This window comes from Stenella coeruleoalba (genome assembly GCF_951394435.1).
Source record: "Stenella coeruleoalba genome assembly, chromosome: 20".
Classification (NCBI taxonomy): domain Eukaryota; kingdom Metazoa; phylum Chordata; class Mammalia; order Artiodactyla; family Delphinidae; genus Stenella; species Stenella coeruleoalba.
Genome location: NC_137166.1, coordinates 46118123 through 46135351, shown reverse-complemented (window position 1 = coordinate 46135351; position 17229 = coordinate 46118123). Strand labels below are relative to the sequence as shown.

At 54.5% G+C, this 17229-nt stretch overlaps 3 protein-coding genes across 7 annotated transcripts in view; 1 reads left to right on the top strand and 2 right to left on the bottom strand.

Moving 5' to 3' along the window:
• Positions 1-909: 909 nt before the first annotated feature.
• MED29 (mediator complex subunit 29) lies at positions 910-4261 on the bottom strand. The gene is made up of 4 exons (XM_079908039.1): positions 4003-4261; positions 3392-3450; positions 3030-3114; positions 910-1229 (listed from the first exon to the last, which is right to left on the bottom strand). Exons 1-4 carry the CDS (start codon positions 4216-4218, stop codon positions 987-989), a joined length of 603 nt encoding a protein of 200 aa, XP_079764165.1. The 5' UTR covers positions 4219-4261; the 3' UTR covers positions 910-986.
• Positions 4262-4497: 236 nt separating this feature from the next.
• On the top strand, positions 4498-9495 carry PAF1 (PAF1 homolog, Paf1/RNA polymerase II complex component). Of its 2 annotated transcripts, none has more exons than XM_079908637.1 (14): positions 4498-4816; positions 5369-5398; positions 5497-5589; positions 5895-6016; positions 6110-6176; positions 6264-6365; positions 6448-6553; positions 6654-6722; positions 6807-6910; positions 7001-7117; positions 7215-7343; positions 8562-8667; positions 8780-8870; positions 8949-9495. In XM_079908637.1, exons 1-14 carry the CDS (start codon positions 4770-4772, stop codon positions 9344-9346), a joined length of 1581 nt encoding a protein of 526 aa, XP_079764763.1. In that variant the 5' UTR covers positions 4498-4769; the 3' UTR covers positions 9347-9495. The 2 variants fall into 2 exon arrangements, with proteins under 2 accessions (XP_079764763.1, XP_079764762.1); XM_079908636.1 differs by having other exon boundaries at positions 5348-5398.
• Positions 9496-9579: 84 nt separating this feature from the next.
• The window catches only part of SAMD4B (sterile alpha motif domain containing 4B), a 37373-nt gene continuing 29723 nt past the window's right edge, over positions 9580-17229 (bottom strand). For 2 of the 4 annotated variants that reach the window (XM_079908631.1, XM_079908632.1), the window contains exons 8-14: positions 16861-17203; positions 15663-15748; positions 15044-15162; positions 14263-14461; positions 13950-14073; positions 12078-12161; positions 9580-9760 (exon numbers count right to left, since the gene is read on the bottom strand). In XM_079908631.1, the coding sequence (XP_079764757.1) occupies positions 9675-9760; positions 12078-12161; positions 13950-14073; positions 14263-14461; positions 15044-15162; positions 15663-15748; positions 16861-17203 (1041 nt within the window). In that variant the 3' untranslated portion in view covers positions 9580-9674. Of the gene's footprint in view, positions 11868-12077; positions 12162-13949; positions 14074-14262; positions 14462-15043; positions 15163-15662; positions 15749-16860; positions 17204-17229 lie in introns of all 4 variants that reach the window. The other 2 variants (XM_079908634.1, XM_079908633.1) reach the window with 2 other exon arrangements.

Here is a 17229-nt window from a genome sequence, read left to right as displayed (position 1 = left end):
CTTGAGCCTTTCACACCCACCAGCTGGGCCTGGGCTGGTAGCTCCGCCCTGTACTTGCCCAGGCCTGAAGGCCATGGGGAAGCCTGGTGGGGCACTCCCTCCCTGAAGCCCCCTCCCCAAGGTCTGCTTCCTGGAGCTGGGGCCCAGGCGCCTGTCTTCTTCCCCAGGACTGATGATTCACCCCTGCTGGGGCCTTTTCACTTCTCCTTTGGGGCTAAAAATACAGGGACCCAGGCATCCAACTGCGCCAGGCGTCACCGCAGATTGCACAACGCCCCTCGTTTGAGTGCTGCTGACGCAGACCCCGGGTACCGGGGGTGGCGGGCTGGGTTGCTCCCCGATCGGGCGTGCTGAGGTCAGGGCCTAGACCCCTCCACTTCCTCTTTCCTGGGTCAAACAGACTGGGGGTTGAGCTGACATGGGAGGTGCTGGGGATCCCTGGATGTGACTGTGGTCCCTGGAAATGAAGCTCCTTCTAGCCCCAGGTAAGCCAGGGGTTCTGGCTTCCATTCTGGCCCCCTGCACAGAGTCCCAGTTAGGAGCTGGGGGCAGAAGACAGCAAAGGGGCACTGGGAGAGAGATGGTCAGAGACAGGGAGATGGGGACAAAGAGATCGGATGACACAAGACGCTCAGAGGAACAGCTAGAAAAAGGAGCAGGACAGAGACCACCCCCAAACTGGGACAGAATCAAGGAAGGACTGAGGGAGAGGGACCCAGTCAGGGTTCCAGAGCCAGGCCAGGTTGGGGGAGAGCCCCTGGAAGAGGTCACCAACAGGCACAATCCAAAGTCCACCCTCAGCCAGGGAAGAGAGAAGGCAGCCCGCAGAGGCCAGGCCCCGCCCTGGGCGCTCCCTGCTGGCCTCTGCTGCCCCCTGCTGGCGCCAGCCGCAGTGCGCAGGCAGGAAAAAAGTCAGAGACACAGCTGCTTTGAGGCCACTCTTCATTCCCTCCTCCACTGCCAGCCCCGCTCCCAGCCCTGCCAGCTCACAGGGCGCCCCCCGGGCCCGTAGGCGGTGCAGGCGTCTTGCCTGTGACCTTGTTGGCGCAGTCCAGCAGGGCAGTGTGAATGTCCTTGGCACAGGCAATCTGGGCTTTGATGACCGCCAGGTACTGCGGATAGGGCAGGCTGTCAGGCTGGACGGCGTCAGGCTTGGTGGCTGTGGGCACCAGTGTCGGAGAGTGCTTGGCACTGTCGCAACTCTGTGACAGGCACTCATGGGCCAGGCGCTGTGGGCAGGCAGGCAAGGTGTGGCATCAGCCTTCACTCCGGGTACTGCCAACCCCACCCCAAGGGCCAGCCTGGGGTAGCCTTTTTAGCCTCTGGAATCCTGGGGTCTTGGGGTCAGAGCCTGGCCCTGCCACTCGCTGGGTGACCTCAGGCATGCGGCTGCTCCTCTCTGCGTCTGTTTCCTCCTTTGGAAAATGGGCTTAATAACTACTTCTACTATCTAATAAGGTGAGAATGGTGAGAGCAGCGTGCAAGAGACACAGGCACAGGTCCTGGCAAGTTAACTTAAGTGCTAGTTGATGAATGTCAACTACTATTGTTGTGATTGTCCTGACCCTAGGCTTGGCATTGGCACTAGCTTCTCTGGCGGCACCTGCTCCTCCTGGTTTTCCTCCTACTTCTCTGGCTGGTCCTTCTAGATGCTTTTTAATCTAAGCCTTAAATGTGGTAATTCCCGTATCCCTTCTCCTCCTCTCATTCTCATGCCCTCTAGGGGTTGTCTCACTCACACACACTACTGTTCTGACCTCTGTACTGATGACACCACTTCTGTGCACCCAGCCTCCCCTAAAATTCCAGAGTTCCCATACTCTGCCCCCCAAACCACTCTCCTTCCTGGGTCCCTGTCTCAGGGACGGCCCTACCATTCCAACTAGAGCCCCGGGCCTCATCTTGGAGGCTCCTCCCCCAGCCCGTCAGTCCCATGGCCCTGTGCACAAAGCCTTCTGAGTATCTCTCCCACCTGCCCTTTCCCACTTCCTCAGGACCCTGCTCTGGTGGAACCTGGCCCTCCTGAATCCTGCCATGGGCTCCCAGCCTCCACTCTCAGCCCCTTGCACCCACCCCTCATGTGGCAGCCAGAGAGGCATATTCCTAAAAAAGCAAATGGGTCCATGTCCTTCCCTGCTTGAAACCCTCCATGGCTCCCCAGCGCCCTCCAGGCTATATTCAAAATGCAACAAGCACCAACGCCTACCACACCTCAGCCAGACTGAATTTCATGATGTTCCTAAAGGGAACTTAAAGCAGAAGCTGTTCCGTCTGGCTGGAATACCTTTCTGCCACTACGAGGCTCCTCAGACTGACTTTTCCTTCAAAGTCCAGTTCAAAATAATGATGACAATGAGGATACTACAGGAAACGTTTGCCATGTGTCCAGTACCAGGTTAAGTGCTTTATATGCAAGATCTTGCTGAGTCCTTCCCAAAAATCCATTTTCCAAAGGAGGAACCCAAGGCTCAGAGGTAGAGATTGGTGGTCCGTCTGACTCCAAAGGCTGTGCTCTGAGACACTTGCCCTCCTCTCAACTTCTGCCCTTCTTCCATTTTTGTTCCAGCCTCCGCTCAGATGTGCTCTCCACTAGTAGTCTACCCTGAGCCACTTCCTCCCTAAACCTGCCCTAGGCAGGGTCAGGTGCCTTCTCTGGACTTCCACAGCCCCCTGAGCTTCCCTCATTTTAATCCTGCCCCCACTGCCTGTGCCTCCACGACTCCAGCCCTGAGCCTTCTGTCTATGCTTCCCCCTTCAGAGCTCTCCATGGTCTGCGCTTTTCCCATCAGAGCCCTGACTACTCTGAGCTGTCAGTGTTTGAGGATATATTTGTCACCCCACTAAACTGGAAGCTCTGTGAGGGCAAGGATTGGGCAATATTGTGCCCCCAGCATCAGTTGCAGCATCAGCACAGGTCTGGGCCGCAGGAGGTGCTCAGTGAGCCTGTGTCGATTGACTGAATGAAGGTTCCTGAAGCACCCGGAACTGAGGCAGGGTTGTGGTCACCCGGTGGCTAGGAGACCCCTTACCAGGCAGAGCTCTAGCTGGTCACAGAGTGCGTAGAACTCCTCCAGACACTTGTCAAAGCGCTGAATGGGTCCATCGCTGCTCTTCCTACAGTCCGGGAGAAGAAGGTGCGGAATGTATTTCCAATCTCTGGGACTAAGTGACTACCCAACGAAGTATCCATCAGAAAACCAGGTATAGGCCCAGGAGACCCGAGGCAGGGCCTAGGGGACAGTTAATAGAAGAAGGGGCAAAAAGGGCAAGGTCAGGCGCTAGGGAGCCAGGCTTGAAAATAAGAGAAAAGTGGGGTGGGTGTGGTGCAAGGGGGATGAGTTTCTAAGACTAGGATGGAGTTAGGACAGCCTTGAGAAAGAGGAGTACTCACTGTCCATTGTCAATGTTAGTGTTCTGAATCAAGTTCTGGGCTGCAACCTTCATCAAGGTCTAGTTTAAAGAAAAAAAAAAAGAGGTGCAGCAGATGGAGAAAGAGAAGAGGTGACACTTTTGGTAGATCTACACTCTTCCTTAAGATACACCCAATCTCAGGCCTCCTCTTCACTTGGCACTTACCCTCCTGTCACTCCAGAGTAACTCCAGCTTCCATTCCTCTATAGCAATAACCACCTGTATTTTCCCAGAGGCCCGCTCTCACCTGGGGTTCTCGCCAATACCCTCCCGGACATACCTTAGAGTCCTCCCTCACCCACCAGTCACGGTCAGTCTCTGTACAGGCCAGTCCTTTCCTCAGGCTTTAACGACCAGAGCTAAGTTTCTCCTTTAAATTCCCTCCCCCTCGAATTCCAGTCAGTCTCAAGCTCATAATTCGCCCTGATCCCACCTCACACTGTCAATCCACAGAGCTTCGCTTTGGCCTCACGAAGAAGATCAAGTCTCATCCCTCTCCCCTGCCTAACGCTCCTTTTGCTCTCTCCCTGACTAAACAGTCCCTCCGCCCGCCCCCGTGGTGTCAGAGAGCCAAATCTCCCGACCAATCACCTGCAGACTTTCCTTCAGCTGCGGGATGAGCATCTTATAGCGCTGCACAGGATCGAAGTCCTGTTGCTGTTGCTGCAAAAGCCCGCTCTGGGCAGGTCCCACAAGCTGTGTTGGTGGTTGTGGTTGCTGCTGGGGACCCGAGCCACCGGCCGAACCCGGACCTGACACACTAGCGGCAGAGGAAGCCGCGGAAGCCTGCTGCTGGGAGGCAGCCATCTTTCTCGCTTCGCGGGCGGGAAGTGCGTCAGAAGCGCGTCTTCCCGGTTTCTTTTTAGCGTCTTGGTCTCTAGGCCCCGTTTGCAGGTTAGCTCCGCCTCCCAGAGAATTTAACCAATGGGGGGAAAGAACCCACCCTCCAACTCGACTCTCAAATCCGACGTCTAGACTGAGATACCGATTCACCAATCACATTGCCTCGCTCCGCCCTTTGCCCAGACGCTCGCCAATCCGGGTGTGGTTCCAATCAGACTCTATTTCCCAGAAGGCGTCGCCGCCTGAGGCGACCTGCGGTCCTCAGAGCATTGGCGGCAGTTGGTGTTCTGGAACTGTGAGTCAGTCTCTGGCGTTGTTTGCGGGTTTACCTGAGTACTGCGTAGTACTCCAGTGTTGCTGGAACTCTTCTCGCCAGCCCACCTCACTCCGACCCTATCCCTGAGGAGAGCGGTGTCCACCCGAGCCCTGCCTCGGACTGGGCGTGCGCCGAAGTCGGCACGCCTTTTACCGTGGCTTTTTGAGGCTCTTGTTAGGACTTATCTCGCATCGTCGCCATGGCGCCCACTATCCAGACCCAGGCCCAGCGCGAGGATGGCCACAGGTAGGCAATACGGCGCCTGACTGTACTGTTTTTCTTTACGTTTGGGTAGGCATCGGCGAGGTGGGAGGGTCGAGCCCAGTTGTCAGCCTACAACCTCACCAGCACCCCCAGGTCAGCCCGTGACGTCACGGAGCGCTCACCCGCTCACGGGGGCGGGTCTCAGAAGGCGTGTTGCCCCCCTCTTTCCCTGCCGTGGAGTTCTGGAATTAAGCTCTTGGGGACTTTACCCAGAAGGGATTGAGTTTTTATTCTTCCAGTCAAACGTTTGGAGACCCCTTTTCCCAAAAACAATTGAGCATGTGACTTTTATTAAAGTACTTGAACACATCTCCTTCAAAAGGGATTGAGCACTTGGCTTCATTCATTAAAGCCTTTAGGGACACTGAAAGGAATACGTGACACTCTCATTAGAGCACTTGGGACACCCCTTCCAAGAGGAATTAGCGTTTGTCACTCTCTCCTTCCCTTTTAAAAGCTTGGAAAAACCCCTTTTGCTCTCCTGTCAATCTTTTTCTTTCCATCTTTTGTCAGTGTCTCTCTTTTACCCACCAGGCCCAATTCTCACCGGACTCTGCCTGAGAGGTGAGCTCCACTGTGTTTTCTTAGGACGGGTGGGCCAATGGGGGTTGCGAACAGAGGTGGGGCATCAGGGGCTGGGTTTTGAGCCACTGTGTTCCCAGGTCTGGAGTGGTCTGCCGAGTCAAGTACTGCAACAGCCTCCCTGACATCCCCTTCGACCCCAAGTTCATCACCTATCCCTTCGACCAGAACAGGTGAGACTGCGCATGGGGGTTAGGGAAACGCCTCACTTAGAATATGAGTTCCTTGAGGGCAAGGACTGCTCTTGTTGACTGTTCAGGCATACAACAGTAGCTAGCACATAATAGTAGGTGCCCCGTAAATATTTAAGTAAAGAAGCAGTGTCCAAGTCTCTTCGAGTGCTGCTCGCCTGCTGACTCCAACATGGGGGACATTTCGTTCTGAGTTCCTTCCTGGAGGAGCTTAGCCTCTGGGAAGCAGGGATGTGAGGGATAAGCCTGGAATTAGGCAACCATAATGGGCATGTTTCCCCACCCAGGTTCGTCCAGTACAAAGCGACTTCCTTGGAGAAACAGCACAAACATGATCTCCTGACTGAGCCAGACCTGGGAGTTACCATTGACCTCATCAACCCTGATACATACCGCATCGACCCCAATGGTGTGTTGGGAGACAGGGAGGGCCTCCCCTAGGCTAGCGAGGGCTGGCTGTGGTCCTCGGTCATAGTCCTTCTCTCACCTTGCTCTCTTCTAGTACTCCTAGATCCAGCTGATGAGAAGCTTTTGGAAGAGGAGATTCAGGCCCCTACCAGCTCCAAGAGGTGAGGGGGTGCTGAGTGGGGACTCAGGACTGGCTCTGATGGGAGGAAGGTAGTGGGGTCCTGAGGTGCCCGATTCTCCTGCCCCAGATCCCAGCAGCATGCAAAGGTGGTGCCATGGATGCGGAAGACAGAGTACATCTCCACCGAGTTCAATCGTTATGGCATTTCCAATGAGAAGCCTGAGGTTAAGTAAGTTGTGGTGGGTAGGGAGGGAAGGTGGAGCATTCAGGTATATCCAGTGGCCTCTAAAGGCCTTTTTCTTCCTCCCTAGGATTGGGGTTTCTGTGAAGCAGCAGTTCACTGAGGAAGAAATATACAAAGACAGGGATAGCCAGATCACAGCTATTGAGAAGACTTTTGAGGATGCCCAGAAATCCGTAATTGAGGCACTGGGATGAGGGGGTGGGGGTGGGGCAGACAGAGGTGTGGTTCCAGAGCACTTTGTACTCCTTCTCACCCTGTTTTTGCCTCTGCCAGATCTCCCAGCATTACAGCAAGCCCCGAGTGACACCAGTGGAGGTCATGCCTGTCTTTCCAGATTTTAAGGTCAGATCCAGGGCAGGGGGCAGAGAGGGATAGCCTGCCATCTCTGCCTGTCCCAGTCTAACTCCAGTGCCCTCCATCTCCCAGATGTGGATCAACCCTTGCGCTCAGGTAATCTTTGATTCAGACCCTGCCCCCAAGGACACAAGTGGTGCAGCTGCATTGGAGATGATGTCTCAGGCCATGATCAGGTAAGTGGCCCTGCTGTCCACCTTGGCCTGCTTCTTATTGTCTCTTTCTCCTCACTCACTCTTAACTGCCCCTCCTCTTCCCCCAACCAGGGGCATGATGGATGAGGAAGGGAACCAATTTGTGGCTTACTTCCTGCCTGTGGAAGAAACACTGAAGAAACGAAAACGGGACCAGGAAGAGGAGATGGATTATGCACCAGATGACGTGTGCGTGGGTTGGGGTTAGGTTTTGGGTATTGAGAAGTGTCTCCTTTTCTCCCTCACAGGGAAGAAATGGGGCTGACCCTATCCCCTTTATCCTCAGGTACGACTACAAGATTGCTCGGGAGTACAACTGGAATGTGAAGAACAAGGCTAGCAAGGGCTACGAGGAGAACTACTTCTTCATCTTCCGAGAGGGTGATGGGGTTTACTACAATGAGTTGGAGACCAGGTACTCAGCACAGTCCTACCTCACTCAGATTAGCCTGGGCTTGTACTTCAGTACCCTGGGGTATGCAAGAGCCACCTTGGAGGTCATTTATACCTAAAGATTTGCCATGTGCATTTGTAAGAGCAGAAGCCTGTTCATGCATGTGGGCTGGACCTGGTTCTAACACAAGAACCCAGAAAAAATCTTTACTTAACACTGGAGATATTTAGAGCTTTTATGTAGAGTAGGACTACCAAGTTTACCGATACTAATAAGAGACTTTGTGTAAGAGTAAACATAGCTAAAGTATGGAGTAATACATAAAATTAGCATGAATGTTTTAAATGAAGCGCTAGATACCCAAGTTCAAAAAACATGACCCCCCAGACTTCCCTGATGGTTAAAAGTTTACTGCTGTGTTGGGACCCTTGGTGTAAGGTTGGGAAAGTGTGACCTGGAGTTTCTATTTAAAGGAGAGATCCAAATTCTGATCCCATTAAGGCAAAAAAATCTAAAAGGGGGCTTCCCTGGTGGCACAGTGGTTGAAAGTCCGCCTGCCGATGCAGGGGACATGGGTTCGTGCCCCAGTCCGGGAAGATCCCACATGCTGCGGAGCAGCTGGGCCCGTGAGCCATGGCCGCTGAGCCTGCGCATCCGGAGCCTGTGCTCCGCAACGGGAGAGGCCACAACAGTGAGAGGCCCGCATACTGCACACACACACACACACACACAAAATCTAAAAGGCACAGTGGGCTGCTGGGGGCTGGATGACCTGGAGCTCTTGGCAACCTCCAAGGGGCACTGTGACCCAGCACAGCAACCCATCTACCGCTATGCTTGGGGTGGGGGTGGGGGGTGGCAGCGAGGCAACAAAGGCCTGGGGTGGGGGTCACAGAATCTTATTTTCCAAAAGCCAGAAATCCAGATTATGTTCTTTTAAAGTGTTGGTATCTAGTTCACATTAAAGTCTCTTTCTTTATACGTTTATGTGTATGTGTACAGGACATACATATACACACATATAAAGTGTAGGGCAACCAAACTGCTATCCTGATGGCTGTCATGCCGCCCGTCCCTTACCCCCAAGTTTAGTCTCCTTTATTCAGTCTGTATTTATTCTGGTCTGCTCTAGGCTAAGCATAGATGAGTAAGGATGGTTAAGAACCATATTAGACCAGGTTGCCCACGGGGGTCCTTAACTGAATCTCACACACCCCTCCCCCAACTCCACCACCGCAGGGTCCGCCTGAGTAAGCGCCGAGCCAAGGCTGGGGTTCAGTCGGGTACCAATGCCCTGCTTGTGGTCAAACACCGGGACATGAATGAGAAGGAACTAGAAGCCCAGGTAACAAGCACCACTGACCCAGGGCACCCATGGGGAGGGTGGTAGTTCGTGAGGAGTGGGGCAGGAACCAGATAGAACACCCTCCCCTTCCCCTCAACCCTGCTGCTTCCAGGAGGCACGGAAGGCCCAGCTGGAGAACCACGAACCCGAGGAGGAAGAAGAGGAGGAAATGGAGACGGAAGAGAAAGAAGCTGGGGGCTCAGGTAAAGCTGGACAGGTCAAACTCTGGGAGCCCTGGGAGGGTGGGGAACTGGGTCTTACTGTTTCTTGCTCCTTCACAGATGAGGAACGAGAGAAGGGCAGCAGCAGTGAGAAGGAAGGCAGCGAGGATGAGCGCTCAGGCAGTGAGAGTGAACGGGAGGAGGGTGACAGGGACGAGGCGAGTGACAAGAGTGGCAGCGGTGAGGATGAAAGCAGTGAGGATGAGGCCCGGGCTGCCAGGGACAAAGAGGAGATCTTCGGCAGTGATGCTGATTCGGAGGACGACGCTGACTCTGATGATGAGGACAGAGGACGGGCCCACGGCAGTGACAATGATTCAGACAGTGGCAGCGATGGGGGTGGCCAGCGGAGCCGGAGCGCCAGCCCCTTCCCCAGTGGCAGCGAGCATTCTGCTCAGGAGGATGGCAGTGAAGCCGCAGCTTCTGATTCCAGTGAAGCTGAAAGTGACAGTGACTGAGTCCCAGGGCCTTCAGGGCTGATGCGGATAGTTACTTCGTGCAGGAAGGCACTTTTCAAGTGGTCTCTTTGTGAGCCTTTTGCTTTGTTTCCCTCTCCTCCAAACCTCTGCTGTTAATAAAGCCAACTTCTCTTTACTTACCCTCCAGGCACCATGGTCTCATTCTCCTGCCCCCACCCCCACCCCCGCACCCCTGGTGCTTAAGGCACAGAAGCAAAGGCCACAAAGGCAGGGCCACCAGGTTTTTCATGAAATGTAGCATAACAAAGGTCAGAATCCTTTTTGTTTGTTTGTTTGTTTTTTTTTTTTCCAAAATAAGCCCAGACCATTAAACAAGTGAAACTCCAACAAATAAGTCTTCTCCAACAGCGAGAAAAACTGTACAGTTACTCAAAGCTGATTCTGCCGGTGGGGCTGGGAATAGAAGGGAGAGTGAAATCATGGTGGAGGGGCAGGGGCCGGGGAGGGTCGGGAGTGGATCAGGGTCCTGCCCATCAGAGTGGGGCCGCCTGCGTCCTGCACACTCTGCTGACAGGTGGGGGGAGGGGGGCAACTCTTGCCTCCCACTGTGTATGGGGGTGTCCCTCACCGCCTCCCAGGGCCAGGAAGACCCAGCTCACCCTTATGGGTAGTGAACAAGACAGGACTGGCTGGGAAGAGGTGAGGGTCTCTAAGAGGAACACCCTGCTGATTCCAAAACGAGGTGGCCCCTGTCCATCCCACTTCCCCGGGCTAGGAGAGGATTGGAGAAGCCCTGGGAGTTGGAGGGGAATGAGCAAAGGCACAGAAACATGGAGGGGCCGGGGTGGGGGACTTGCATAGGTTGATGAGTGTGCAAGAGGTACATAAATAAACCTGACACCCTACCCAGCCCGGCACTGGGAGAGGAGGTGGGGACCTAGAGCAGGTCCCCAGGGCCACCCCACCCCCTGGCTTCCTCCCTCTCCCTGGGCTCAGAGTTGAGGGAGGTCCAGACCAGGAGAGCAGAGGCAAGAAGGTCTGGGGAATGGGTGAGTGCAGGGAGGGTGGTGGTTTTAAAATTTTTTTTTTTTTGGTTTTTTTTTTTTCCCAACATTTTGTATCTTTAATAACATACACAATGGTTACCAGCCATATTCATAACAAAAGTTATTCATAAAATGTATCTAAAAATAACATTTTTTCCTTTTCGGTGTGAAAAGCTTGAGAATGTCCCAATGGGGGGGGCCGGTTGAGGGGGACAAGGGGTTGGAATAGAGGACCCTGGCTTCCCTACAGCCTGAACCCCCAAATCCCCTCCCTCCACCTGGGCCCCAGCACAACCCCTCAGGAGGAACAGGGATCAGAGGGTCTGTATGACTCTGGGACTGGGACGAATCTCTGGCTTATGATATAGTGTTCCACTTAAGTGAGGTCATGACAGAATGGGGGGTGGGGGTGGGATAAGGGTGAAAGAAAAGGGGATGGGGGTGGGGAAAGAAACCAAAAACCATCCCCTTTCCCTTATTCCTTACCCCCAAGTCTTTCAGCAACCAGACCTGGGAGTGGAGAAGGATTTGTTTCGGTGGGGGAAGGAGACGTTAAGGCAACAGACTTCCTGACCTCACTGGCTGCCCTGGCTCCCAGCCTTCAACCTCTGCATCTGGGGAGCCAGGGCTGGGGGCAAGTGGGGAAGGGCTAGAGGGGTCTGGAGGAGAGGGCTCTGCCCTCTCCCCTCGTAAAATTCAGGCTCCCCCTGCCACTTTCTTGGCTCAGAGAGAGGCCTGGGGGTTCTAAAAATGAGAGGGAATGATCAGAGAGAAAAACCGTTAAGAACTATATAAATATGTATCTTAAATAGGCCTAAGAAATTAATTGCAGAGAACCTCTGATAAACAGGGCAAAAGGAGGTGAGGGAGAGGAGAGTGGCTCCTGTCCTTGGGGAATGATGGGAATGGGGAAGGAGAAGAAGGCGGCAAGGAGGTGAGGGGCGGGGGGAGGGAGAGAGAGAGACAGAGAGCGCGCCAAGACAGACACGCTCCTCACCCGCCTTTATCTCCTCAGCTCCTCTCAAATAACGTTCAGGAGAGCAGATTATCTACCTCACTCATCTCTCCCCAAATGTCAGATGGTTCTGAGCAGGCCCCACAAGATAGTGGGTCAGTGAGTCTCTGGGGGAGACTGTTTCCTTGGGAGGGGCAGGTGGCCGGCAGTCTGGAGGAGGCAGGGGTGGGACGGGGCCAGGTGGGGGATGAAGGAGGGAAGGAGGGGGCAGGCAGGCTGGCCAGTCCCTGCCCCCTTTATCCTGGCTGCCCCCTACCTCCCTGGGCCTCAGCAGAGATCCCTCGACGGGCCTGGGAGTGAGCAAGGCGTGTGCCAATGTTAAACAAAAGTTAAAAGGGTGAGAGAGTAGAAAAATATTAGAATGTATAGCTGAGCCAGCCCACCCTCTCGCTGTCGCGGAGAAGCCCGTTGGGGGTTGGCCCCCGCCCGCCGCCCGGGGAGCCTATGGGTGCGCTGGGCTGTGGGTCCCGTCAGATGGTGGAGGTTTTGTCTGTCCCATCTGTGGTAAGAAAGGGAGGAAGGGAGGAAGGTCAGGAGCTGGCGGGAGGCCCAAGAAAAGGTGCTCAGGTAGCCTGTCATCCCAGTCGGGCCCTCCCTGGAGTCCGGCCTCCCCTGGGGACCCCTCAGGATGACTCTGAGTTGCTCAGTTCAGAGGTGGAGACGCTGGTGGGTAGGTGGGAGCTGGGTCAGGGAAAGAGGAAATGCTCACCACCCAAGGCGTGTTCTGTCATGCTCAGACACAGAGACTCCAGAGTGGGATTGATCTCCAGGTCAGGCCCAGGGACCGGGCAGTCTGGGTGGGAGACAGGAGAATGGAAGCAGTAAGAACTGGACTGGGGTGAAAGGTAGAGCCATGAAGACAAAGGCTGGCATGAGGCAGAGGCTGAGGGGGACGAGAGGGAAAGGGAGGAAGGGGAAGTAAAGGCAAGAGACAGAGACACAGAGAATGTAAGACATGCACACACTTGGATGGAAGGTATGACTGGGCAGAGCTGAAGGACAGACAGGCCTGGGAGTGCCACTAAGCAGGCAGAGGTGACGATGGCAAGGGCGGAGGCTTGGCAACACGGAGAAAGGCTGACAGGAAGTGATGTAAAGCTGGGGAGCTGCTTGGAGGCCACGACTATTTTGGACACACTACACGTTCCCTTGGGCACAGTGAGGGCATCTGCCCTGAGCACTGGGCAGCCCCGTGCTCCCTGACTGATGACTTGCTCTGTACTTGGTGCGGAAGCTTAATTAGAGCCGTTCCCTCCCACCTGGACTTGCTCCTCTGTCAGGACGCTGTTGGGGAAGGCCTAGCAGGCACGGCAAATCTGGACAGCAGCCATGGGGGCTGGTCTTCATAGTCTCTCAAAGGGCCTCCTGTTCTGGAACCTGGGCAAGAGCCCACCAGGTCCCTGGGCAGACCTGACACCACCCACTGCTTAAAACCCTTCCTGGGCTCCTCACTGCTTCCAGAGGAACTCTAAGCTTTCTACCTAGGTTTAGAAGACCCTGCTCTTTCGCACTCCAGCCTCACCTCTCACGACCTCCCCTCTGAACCCATGAGCCATGTCAGACCATCTAACTGTCTCTCCTTAATAAAAAAAAATTTTTGACCTTGGGCAAATCACCTGAGACTCAGATTCATGACTAATAAGATGAAAATAATATCAGTGCCTTCACATGTGCAGTTGGGAGGATTTCATTCAACAGTGCAGAAAAGCTGTCTGACACAGTCTAGCACACGGCATACTGGTGAAAAGAACTGTTCTCAGTTTTTACTCCTGTAATTCATCCACCCAGTCATTTAATATCATTTACAGATGCCTACCATGTGCCAAGCCCTGTGCTAGGATGAATGGGACAAATGGGGTCTCCTGCCTCCCACAGATGGCAGTTCGCATAATCTCATAAAGAATCCCTACTGATTTGGCTATTTGTGACATGAAGAGTTTAGGGTTACAGGCAAATCTAAGCTCTCTCTAGAGGCAGCCCTTTCCAAACCAGCCTTATCTGCTTCTGCAGCCTCAGTGCCCAGCAGCAGGCCTGGCATAGGGAATCACCCCTGACTTACTGAGCAAGGCAGGGCTAGCACTTCTCTAACCTCCCTTTTGCCCACTTTGCCCTCATTCTAATCTCCCATCTCTAGGCTGATCTGTGAGCAGAGGGGAAGACAGACCTTCCACCCTTTAGTGTAGAACCCATTCCAAGAGCTGAAGTCTACTGGTTCCTGCTTGGTCAACTGGCTCCTGAAAGAATGCCAGTGGACTGATAGGCAGGACTCCCTTCTATAGACACCTGGCTGCTGTGACTGTCTCATCCCCTCCACCCTTCCAAACTGAGTACTTAATGATTCTCGAAGAAGATGGGGACAGAGACCAGTATGAACAGTAAGATTATGACACAGGGAGGGAGAGAGATAGAGATTGGGGGCGGTGGGAATGAGGAGTGAGAGAAGATGACAGGGAGGGGGAGAAAGACAGAAAGACAGAGAGACAGAACACATGCAAGGGATAGTGTGTACAAGACCCAGAAGAGAAAAGAAAGGCCAGCTAAGCGTGCTGTTGAGGCCGAGTCGTAAGGGTGGGCACTGTACCTGGAGGGAACATGAGAATGGCCTGGGGGGACGAGTGGACCGGGAGCGAGTGGGTCCGTTGCACAGAGCTGCGGCTCTGGCTGGGCATGCTGTTGCTGCCTCCAGGGTTGGCGAACCACAGGTTCTGCATGTGGCATGGGAGAGAGAAAGCAGTGGGTGAGCGGGGAAGAGGCCCAGACCCAGAAGTGGTGGAGCTGGCAGAGTCGTCCCCTCCCCTCTACGCTGGGCCCAGACACAGAGATATGGACACATATCTCAGGCACCACCACCCCAACCCCAGAAGTGCCAGGTCCTTTGCTTCCAGCTGGCTCACCTGTCGGCCCTGGCCCCCAAGGCTGGGGCTGGTGAGGGCATGTCGAGGGGAGATGCCCCCAATGCCCGAGGGGCTCAGAAGGCCCATTCTGCCAGGCGGAAGGGCCCGGGGAGGCATTGGGAACTGCCGCTGGGTCCGCCGGGCCACCCCCATCCCCACAGAGCCAGCTATGGGGAGTGAGTTGGAGCCGAATGCCCAGCTGTGAGAGAGCAGAAGGCAGGGTGTCAGTTTAGGTGGATGGGGCCCATCTGTTCACCTCTTCCTCACCGCCCCCGCCCCCCGGCAGCCCCCATGGGTAGACAGAACACAGATCTGCTCTGAGCAGGGATTCCCTGTCCAAGGCCCTGCTCTGTACATCGTCTCCTCCTGCCCCAAGGGTACTCCCAGGATGGAGACGGGGAGTGTACGGTTTCCTCAAGTCCACTCAAAGTAGTTCTCCTAACTTCAGTTCTCAAGCACAATATTTCTGCTGTTTGTTTGGAGTGAGAAGGGACTTCAGAGTCCTCTGCACACAGGTCAGGAGAACAAGGGACAGGCAAGGGGCCAGCTATGGGGACATGTGCTGGTCTTGCCAGCTCAGCACTCTATTCTAATGGAAAATCAGGGACCACCTGATTTTCTTATGGCAAAGTCCTCACTGGGTGACTTACATAAAGACACCCAGTTACTGAATGAGTATAACAGGATTCCCAGCCCAGAATGCAATCACCCCTCTAGGCACTACCTGTCAACCAACGAGGGCCTAGGGAGGGAAGTCCCTGTGCCCTGGCCGCCCGCCTACCCTTTCTGCTGCCGGTAGTTCTGCATCTCTAGTGTGGCTTTGCGCGGGAAGGTCCGGAGGAGCTTCAGCACTTGCTGTTTCCAGGACAGCAGCCGTTTCTTCTGCGTTTCCGTGAAAGCCTAGAATTAGGGGGGTGAAAGGGGTGTGTGTGCTTCTTTCACATTTGCCTTCCATCCATTTGCTCAAATATTTATCAACTGCCTGTGCTGGTCAAAGCTGGGACACAGAGGTGACCTGTGCTCACGGAGCTTACAGTTTAGTTGGGGAGAAGATACACACGCATTCATAAGTGATAAATGCTGTGAGGGAGAAGCACAGGAGGCACAAGAAACCTGATGTTATGAGGGGCTGGTCAAGGCATCCCTGAGATACAGATGTATCAACTGAGATCTGAGGGGCCAGCAGACGGGAGGGGGACTTACTCCCCAGAGGATTATGTACTAAGGCTCTAAGAATGAGTGCTCAGGGGCATCCACTGAACCCAACACTGGGAAGGATGAGGGCTGGAGAGGTGGGCACGTGCCAGTCAGGCAGGGCCCTATTGGTTATATAAGGAATGTTGGTCCTGAGAGTGATGGGGCAGCCTTTCCCTTCTTGGGACCCCTAGAGAAGGCCTCACCTCATGAGTCAGGCACTTTTCGATGAGCTGGAGGTAACTGGTGATGTTCTCCTCGTCTGGTCGGGACACCAGCAGCTGGGTGCACACTTGGGGACATGGGAGAGGGCAGGAGGTTAGCTACCAGCATGCCCTCTGCCATGTTCCAGCTTCCCTGGCCCAGCTGGGTGGCACAGAAGGTGGGTCAGGAAACTCATGCTGGATGAGTACTAGCTATGTGTCAAGCACTGTACCTGGCTTATCACGAGGATATATAAAGTGCCCAGCATAGTGCCTGGCATAAAGCAGATGTGAAGTAAATGATACCTTTTCTCCTTTTTAAGTCTTGCAACAGTCTCATCAATGTAGGCATTTTTAGCCTGAGGCTCAGAGAGGTTGAGTCACTTGTCCCAGGCCACTCAGCTAAAAGAACTTAGACCTGGGACTTCCCTGGTGGTGCAGTAGTTAAGAACCCGCCTGCCAATGCAGGGGACACGGGTTCGAGCCCTGGTCCGGGAAAATCCCACAGGCCACGGAGCAACTAAGCCCGTGAGCCACAACTACCGAGCCTGCGCTCTAGAGCCCACGCGCCACAACTACTGGAGCCCGCGCACCTAGAGCCCGTGCTCTGCAACAAGAGAAGCCACTGTAACGAGAAGCCCGCACACTGAAATGGAAGAGTAGCCACCGCTCGCCACAACTAGAGAAAGCCTGTGCGCAGCAATGAAGACCCAATGCAGCCAAAAGTAAATAAATAAATAAATTTATATATACAAAAAAGAAAACAAACTTATTAAAAAAAAAAAGAAACAACTTAAACCCAAGTGTAAAGTTGCCTACACTGTGCTGCCTTAGGAAAAGGCGAGCCCATTAAGAGCTTCACCATACCCACCCTGTGGACTTCAGTCCCCTCTGAAAGAACCAACGGATTCGCCTTATCTGTTCACTCCTTACTGTATGCAGTTTCCACTGACACAACGTCCCATCTTCTGCTCAGGCTGGAGACACTTTGAGGGTAAGGGCTGTCTCCCACCATCAGCCTGGATGCACCTGAGGGCAGGGGCCCTGTCATCTCAGTCTTAGCCACTCTCTGTAGTGCTCTAAACCCCAGAGTGCTTTGAAAAGTTTTGCTTCCATCATTTAAACTGGATTTGACCTTTGATGCCTGGGTTCACTTGGCACCCTGCCCCAGAATTTCCTGCTGGGCCCTGGGTGGTCTCACCTTTGCCCATCACCCGTGTAAACTGACTGGGGATGTCTCCATCAGCAACGGGAGCCGGGGCTGGCTCACTGCCATCAGTGGGAGCTGGAGCTGGTGGAGGGGGGTAGCCCTCTGCAGCTGGAGGGTCCTTGGCCTCACTGCCCTTGTCTGTGCCAGGGTGAGCCAGGGGAGGCTCCGCACCTGGCAGCGGCGGCTCCCCCCGGCCCCCGTCCTTGGCAGTAGAGGTGGTGGCGGTGGCGGCAGCCACAGTGGCCTGAAGGACACTGTAGGCCTTGATGGGGGTGATGATGATCTGCTGCAGCTCCTGCAGAGCGTTTCGCAGATTCCCGCCTTCCAGCACATCCTGAGTGGGGAAGACACAGCCTGGGT

Bases quoted from the DNA above. Each gene is read 5' to 3' on its own strand.
- MED29 (XM_079908039.1), bottom strand. From the start codon at position 4,218: ATGGCTGCCTCCCAGCAGCAGGCTTCCGCGGCTTCCTCTGCCGCTAGT. The intron at 3,451-4,002 runs GTGATTGGTCGG...TCTTTAAACTAG, and splicing joins AGCTGAAGGAAAGTCTGCAG to ACCTTGATGAAGGTTGCAGC. The intron at 1,230-3,029 runs GTAAGGGGTCTC...GCCTGCCCACAG, and splicing joins ACCAGCTAGAGCTCTGCCTG to CGCCTGGCCCATGAGTGCCT.
- PAF1 (XM_079908636.1), top strand. From the start codon at position 4,770: ATGGCGCCCACTATCCAGACCCAGGCCCAGCGCGAGGATGGCCACAG. The intron at 6,554-6,653 runs GTAATTGAGGCA...TGCCTCTGCCAG, and splicing joins TTGAGGATGCCCAGAAATCC to ATCTCCCAGCATTACAGCAA. The intron at 7,344-8,561 runs GTACTCAGCACA...CCACCACCGCAG, and splicing joins TACAATGAGTTGGAGACCAG to GGTCCGCCTGAGTAAGCGCC.